The sequence below is a fragment of the Epinephelus fuscoguttatus genome, linkage group LG11 (genome assembly GCF_011397635.1).
Source record: "Epinephelus fuscoguttatus linkage group LG11, E.fuscoguttatus.final_Chr_v1".
Classification (NCBI taxonomy): Eukaryota; Metazoa; Chordata; class Actinopteri; order Perciformes; family Serranidae; genus Epinephelus; species Epinephelus fuscoguttatus.
Window position 1 is genome coordinate 37617422 of NC_064762.1, and position 7893 is coordinate 37625314.

Here is a 7893-nt window from a genome sequence, read left to right on the forward strand (position 1 = left end):
AAACATGTAAACAGTATTTTTCCGTTGTGGGTGCTTTTAAATACTTCATAAAAATGTAGGTAAACTTTAACAAGTCATGATATTTTATAAGCTGAGTGTGTAAAAGTTTAATTTGCATTAGTAACACAGAATAAAACATACATAGAATTAAAAAGGAGATCGTACTTTCTTACATGTAATACTGCAGTAGGGAAGTACTGACGGTTTTCACGATGATATGACAGGTATCCCAGTTTACCTCACTTTACTCAAATAGACTATTTACATGGGAACAGCGCCCCCAGTTATTGGAACAGCTCACTGAAAATATCCTCCGGATTCTCTTAGTTGTTGGATAAATTCCAGCTTTGTGGGCAATCTACAAATATAATGTAATATATAATATAATATAACTACCACAGACACACATGAAGAAAATGGGAACCACAATCAAAGTAGACCTATTAAAGGCTTTGGGATGTTTTTTAAGAGTGTACTGAACCTGTCAAATAAGACACACAGACACCAGGGAGACACAGACCTGAGGTTACATGTATTATTCACCAGCAGTGTCATGCGATCTCACTCTCATCAAAGTTACATGAGTCAGTCCAGGTGACAGAATAAGCAAATAAAACACATTTGATGCTGTGTGTATTTTAAGGTCATTTCTCCTCCCCCACACTGAGCCTGAACAGGACAGACAGTGGGTATTATTTGCATTAGACAGCTCCATGGTGATGTCTGTGTACACACACACACACACACACACACACACACGCCTCACTTCGTACATGCTCAACAGGTGATGTGGAAGAAGGCTCTTCTTGGAATTCATAGTAAAGTCTGTGCGTTAAAAACAAAACAGAAAGTGTGTAATATAGCTGATATCACAGTAGGCTATAGTATGTTATGAGTGTGGTTGGATAGGGTGTGGCACAGAGCTGTCCCCTGCAGGTGTGCACACAGCAGAGGACACACGGCACAGGTACCTGCTATCACAGAGGACAGATCCCCTGGGCACCATCGGTAAGTTTCTGCAAACATCTCTCTTTGAATAAAATCTGCTCAGCTTTATATGAATTATTTGATGTTTTACTAAGATGACATATCAGTGTCTATTAAATGAAAAGTAAAAATTATAGCATTAGGCCTACAGTGTGTGATGAGCTCTGTCCTTACGGCTACCTACCTGTTACAAACATACAGTGACCCACATAACATCAATCAAACTGTGTTAAATGTCGGATGCTTTGAAAAAATTCTTATGATTAGCCTATATTCAGAAGATTAATAAATTACACTAACAGTCCCTACAGTAATAATACTGTAGTAGCCTATCAGTCAGCATAAAAAGCTCTATTGGGCACAGACATTTTTAAGGGACTGTTCTTCAATTGAGAGAGGAAGGGGATGGCTGCTGTGTGTCTTCGTTTTTTGTTTTTTTGTTTTGTTCATTTTTGTTACCCTCCCAAAAGCTACAAATATTTTGCCTTGAGTCTCCCTGAGTGACTGGTAGAAATCACATGACATCGTGGAGGTAAAAAAAAAAAGGTCTCTTCTTTTTTTTATACTCTTGTCCTGCATGCTGGTTACTTCATGCAAACAGTTTATTTTGGCAAAATTTTAAATGACATGTAGAATAAATTAATTTTGATTTTTTTTATGAGGAAAGTGTTCATCTAACATGATGTATCCAAGGACCATCTAAAATTTGAAAATTCAACAATTATTTTTGATTTTGGTGACACCCTATCCAGCCACACTCATAACAAACTGTAGCCTACCGTGCGATATCAGCTGTATCACACACTTTCTGTTTTGTTTTGAACACAAAAACTTTACTGTGAATTCCAAGAATAGGTGTGATCGCGGTTTGGAAGCACCTTTTTGTCTCCCCCAGTAAAACAATGTTATCTCATGCAACAGTTTGTGTGAAATCCTATGAATTAGCGCCCCACAGTTGATGTTATGTACTTGACATAAAGTTACGTAGTTTAGGTTTATGTAAGTAAAGGTACTGTGGTTAGGTTTAGGAAAAGAAACATGATGACGACCGACCCTAAAATGACTTAAAGGAAGTTCATACAGTTCTGAACAGGTCTCCTCGGTGAAAGTCCTGTGTTTTGTTACCCTTCCACCATCTCAACCATCCATCTTACTTTATTCTTCGTTTTGGTCAGCGCATTGGTCACATGATCACAGCCCTCCCAAATACACAGGTTTTACACATAATTTCTGGCTCATCTTTACGCAGGATATGTACCAATTTTGGTGCATTACTTTTCATAAGAAAACGTACAAACATTGCATGGGAACAGCCTGAATACAAACATGAAAGTAGCAGAGGACTTTTATTTTGACAAAAGCGAAGACATTTACACCATAAATTGAGGCAAAACTGCACAAATTGGTGCATACAAATCCCCAGAATGCAGGTAATTAAGTGTCTGATGCTCAAAATTTTCTGGCAAAGTAAATTTTCGGTGACATTTTGATCTGGAAAAAAAACCCAACAACAACCCCTTGGTAGTTAGATATGATCTAAACCAGAATTCTGCCACTGTCAACAACAGATGAGGAGATAACTGTGGAGAAAGCGAAACCTATGATCAGAGTAATCATTTGTCTGACTCATACTCACATTGGGCTCACTTCTATAATGAATTTAATAGTGAAAATAAACTATTTCTGGGGTCCCCCTTAAACTCTTTCAAGGATCCCTGGAGGTCCCTGAACCCCTGGTGGGGAACCATAGTTCAAATTCTGTAATCTGATAAAGAATTTCAGCTGTGTTGCCACTGGAAACATATCTACAAGATGTTTAAAAGCTATGTGCATAAAGTACGACAACATATGATACAAAACATTGAAAATCCTGGTCATGTCACTGAATCTAATGGGTCACAGAACTTGGTGTAACACTAGCTCTAGTCTTTACATAGCCCTGAGCAATATGTGTAACTACGCCATACTTGTGTGAACCAATCATCGGGGGTGGATAACCCACGCCCAGCTGTTGGTTTGTGGTCATTTGAATATTTGCAAATTTATTTGCTCCACTGACGCACATTATCAGCTACAAGATTCCAACTGCCATCCTAACAGTGGAATAGGGAAGAAGACAGGTGGCAAAATATTTATGAAATAAAGACAAGATAGGAGGCCACACTATGCTGCCTTAATTTGAACAGAGACATGAGTTCCTATTGTAGATTATCATGAATGTGTTGAGCAGATTTTCTGTTCACGCTACACTGTCCTCTAAACTATAGCCTTGCGGGACTGTGCCAGTGTTTTTGGGAAGTGTCAAATTATTTTCATAATGTAGTGTAATGAATTAAAATCAGTGGCTTCCAGGAACATGGTCATCAGTACTGAATATATAAAAGTATGTCATTTGTGTTCATTTGTAATTAAAAAAACAGAAAATGAAAAACACTAGTATATTTCTGTACACAAATATCCTTCTGCTTTGCTTTATCTTTAAATGAATGGAAATCAGTGGCTTCTAGGATTGTAGCCATCAGTACTGTGTTTATAAAGTATGTCATTTATGAAATATTTTTTAAAAATGCAAAAATACTGGTATATTTCTGTACACAAATATCCTACAGTACCTGCTGTGCTATATTTTGTATGCGATGCATGGAAATCAATGGCTTTCAGGAACAGGGTCGTCAGTTTTGTTTATATTAAGTATGTAATTTGTGTTAATTTGTAATTTGAAAAAAGAAAAGCAATAACTCTGGTATGTTTCTATAAATAATAACCAACAGCTCCTGCTATGCTATATTTTGTATGGAATGAATGGAAATCAATGGCTTATATTAGGTCTGTTACTTTTTTGTAAATTAAAGGGAAAAAAAGCAAAAATACTAGTAGATTTATGTACACAAATATCCCACACTTCTGCTGCGCTATATTTTGTATGCAATGAATGGAAATAAATGGCTGCCAGGAATGTGGTCATCAGTACTGTGTATATACAAGTATGTCACCTGTGGTAAATTCGTCAAAAAATGCAAAAACACTGGTATATTTCTGTAAACAAACATTTAACAGCCCCTGCTGTGTTTTATTCAGTTCCAACTGTTGGTTTATTTCCTGACAGGAGACTCAGAGGAAGATGAACTGGGGCTTTCTGGAGAACGTCCTCAGTGGGGTGAACAAATACTCTACTGTGATCGGGCGCATCTGGCTCTCTGTGGTCTTTCTCTTCAGGATCCTGGTGTACGTGGCGGCAGCCGAGCAGGTGTGGAAGGATGAGCAGAAGGATTTCGTGTGCAACACCCGGCAGCCCGGCTGTGAGAATGCCTGCTTCGACCAGTTTTTCCCCATCTCCCAGGTGCGGCTCTGGGCCCTGCAGCTTATCATGGTCTCCACCCCATCCCTGCTGGTGGCCCTGCATGTGGCCTACAGGGAGCACCGGGAGGCCAAACACAAGCGGAAACTGTACAAGGACAAAGGGAGCATTGATGGAGGTCTGTTCTGCACCTACATCATCAGCCTGGTCTTCAAGATAAGCTTTGAGGCAGGCTCCCTGCTCGCTTTCTACTTTGTGTACAATGGCTTTGAGGTGCCCATGCTGCTCCGCTGCAGCCAGAGTCCCTGTCCCAACACAGTGGATTGTTATATCTCCAGAGCCACAGAAAAGAAGATCTTCCTGTACATCATGGGATGCACATCCATTCTGTGTATCATTTTGAATTTTGTGGAGCTCCTGTACATTGTATGGAAGCAGCTGTGGAAATGTTTCACCAGGCGGTACGTCCCTGTGAAGGAGAGGGCTGTCAGCGACTGCCAGCCACCTGTATCCATTGTCAACAGGTTTGTCTCTGCTGAGTGTGAGCCTATAGTAAACAGAGAGGACAGCAGCACACAGCCTGCATCCACTGCTGAAAACCTGCCTGTCAAGTCTTAAAGGGCTGGGAATGACTGGAAGCTCATGTTCCCTTGTCAAAGTGAAACTACAGTGAAACCTTTTGTACCTGACAAATTAACATGAAAACTGCTGACGTGTCAATTTTTACAATCTGTGCTGTAGAAAAGAGCTGTAAAAGATTTATTGACATAACTGGGCCTAAACAGAGAAAAGTTATGGCCAACTGTATCATTCATTAGTGTGAACAGACTAATTACAGATATTGATGAACAGTCAAAATACTGATGAATGTTATGTCAATATCAAATTTTGTCTAACTCTACACTGGACCCAATCTCTAAAGATTCCGTTTTGGTGAAGACATGATTTTAACTCAAATTCAACAGCTTTCCTTTTTTGTTAAAGGGACAGTTCACCCCTGAATCAGAAATAGGCCTACATATTTTTCCTCTTACCTGTAGGGCTATTTATTAGTCTAGACAGTTTTGGTGTGAGTTGCTGAGTGTTGGAGATATTGACCACAGAGACTTCTGCCTTCTCTCAAATATAATGGCTAACTAGATGGCACAAAGTGTTTGAAAACCCTTTTGTGAGTAGTTTCATGTAGGAACTATTTTTCTGTCTTCTGAAATACACCTACCAAGTGTATAGCCACTGCTAGCCCACCTAGCACCACTGAGCTAGCTAACGTTACAACTCAGCAAAGGAGGACGCCATTAATGTTTACATCTTGAGCATCTCATCCATGAGTAGATGCACATTTCCTTCTGCGCAGTGATATGGTCTATTGTGATAATAATAATAATAATGACAGTAATAATAATAATAATAATAATCATAATACTAACAATTATGATAATCTCAGGTAGGGCTTAAAAACTACAAAAATGCTATTTCTTGGCATGTTTACTGGGTATGATGGCAGAATGAAGCCTCATGAAGCAGTTTCTTTATTTTCTGAGCCCACTAGATGGCGCTCTTGGTTTAAAGAGAGAGGCTCAAAGACTAGCAATTCAGTGTGCTTTCAACCTTTTGTTGAACAAAAGGTGCCATGTAGTGGGCTCAAAAAAAAAAGAAAATGCTTCATGAGGCTTCATGAGGCCATCACTATTTACTGAGCAGAGAGACGCAATCAAAGACACAAGTTGCATCATGGACTGCCTCATACAGACTGAAATCATGCACAATATAGCCCTGTTTCCTCCAAACACTTTTGGTATAGCACCTCTGGAACCAAAAGTAACTTAAGACATGGTACATAGTAGACCCTAGGTCTGTTTAGCATTTCCACTGCAAACAGTACCCTTACATGTGGGCGGGGTTGTTGTCACTAACTGCTCTAGCTATCTATCTATCCAGTACTTGCTGTATTTCCTGGCTCTTCACTGGTGACACAGATGGAAGTCTGCCACTCATTTAATTTCACAGAAAGGGGTTGTGCGCCAACGTTTTCAGAACAAAACAGAACAGGCTGTAGTGAGAATCTCTCTCCATGGGATATTGAAAAAATAGTGGATTTGTGCATTTAGTCCTTCTCAGGCAAGCGCAGGAGTTAAGGGTTGCCATAGTCCACAGGGACAACTCACAGCCCTGAGCAGAGTGACCATTCTCTATTGACCAATCAACAGACTGACAAGAATGACAGTTTTTTTGGTTTCTATAACTAGTAATACTAGTTACTAGTTATACTGCAGCTGCAGAGGTGGAGTTATGAGTGGTTATTACTTGTTGAAAGTTCATGGGAGATACAATAGCTACAAAACTCTGACCATAGAAATAAACTATATCTCCAGTTACCTTCTGATTAATATGAGGCCCAAAATGTTCAATGTAACACAAAAATCACGAAGAATCAGTCTGTATTTGTTGTTTTGTTTTTGTTTTTCCCCCAGCAATATGTGGGTGAAACAGGGTGGATGTGATTGGCTGTTGCTTTGGCCTGAATGAGTGGACAGCCAATTACAGAATTAGTTCTGCACTTTGTCTTGATTGACAAAGAAAAAGGGCACTTGAAAAACAAATTGCTGGAATTAAATATTCTAATATTATGCATCATGTCATGGATTCACTCACAATTTCATTTTTATATAATATATTGTGCCTGTATTCCTTTATCTGATTTAAAATATCATTTTAATAATAAACATAAGATAAATATTGATGTCTGATTTCTCAGCTGATCATCTGAGAATCTGTCAATCAACTGATCATCACAAATTACTTGACCTCTCTCCACTATCAATTCTAATTTTGATTGATAACAAATTATGACTTATGTATGCATTCAAAGTAATTGCTAACGTAGAAAGTGAAATTAAAATATTTTGTGTATAAGTGCCAGCCAGAAAGGAAAATGAGAAACTAACAAGATTAAAACTCTTTGCTCATTAAAGATCTGTTAGCCTCCTTTAAGCTGTAGTAAGAAGCAAATTGATAATATCTAACAGGACCACAGGTTGTGTGTATTCTGAAAATGTTTCATGGTTTCAGACACATTGATCTATCATTTGGCAACACTGATTGGTTTCTTTGAGAGGATGAAGTGACTGACTTATATCATCAAAAGCAATATTTTGCAACAATCGGTATGTGTGTATGATGCATGACAAGGTATATATTTTTATTTAAAATGAGAAGCATCAAATTTAAGATTAGCCAGCCTATTAGTTATCCTTTGTATAGATTTTGTAAAGGTGCAGTGTCTGTTTAACATGTATACTATTCAAATGCTAATTGTATATTATTGCTTCTGAACATGTTAAGTGCAATAATAAATTATTTATACACCTTTAACTAAATGTGTTTTTCTTTCTGAACCACAAAGTGAACACACAATGTAATAGATTGTGAAATGACTCCTATGAGCACTTTGTCCCTCTGTCATTACAGGGCAACAACTTTGGTCCCTGTTTACTTCCTGTCAGCTTCTGCATTAATATACTTTCAAACAGAAAATACAAAGGGACCCATTTAGAATGTTTATGTTGTCCAGTTTGAAACGGTCTGTAGGTATAAAAATCAAAAAACAT

General features: G+C 38.3%; 2 protein-coding genes across 3 annotated transcripts in view; both read left to right on the plus strand.

The window, feature by feature from the left end:
* Positions 1-7893, plus strand: part of LOC125897389 (xaa-Arg dipeptidase-like) — a 649571-nt gene that overhangs the window by 185117 nt on the left and 456561 nt on the right. The gene's annotated exons all lie outside the window — the stretch shown is intronic.
* gjb7 (gap junction protein beta 7) lies at positions 772-7656 on the plus strand. Its single transcript, XM_049590744.1, has 2 exons — positions 772-1008; positions 4094-7656. Exon 2 carries the CDS (start codon positions 4109-4111, stop codon positions 4901-4903), a length of 795 nt encoding a protein of 264 aa, XP_049446701.1. The 5' UTR covers positions 772-1008; positions 4094-4108; the 3' UTR covers positions 4904-7656.

Bases quoted from the DNA above. Each gene is read 5' to 3' on its own strand.
- gjb7 (XM_049590744.1), top strand. From the start codon at position 4,109: ATGAACTGGGGCTTTCTGGAGAACGTCCTCAGTGGGGTGAACAAATAC.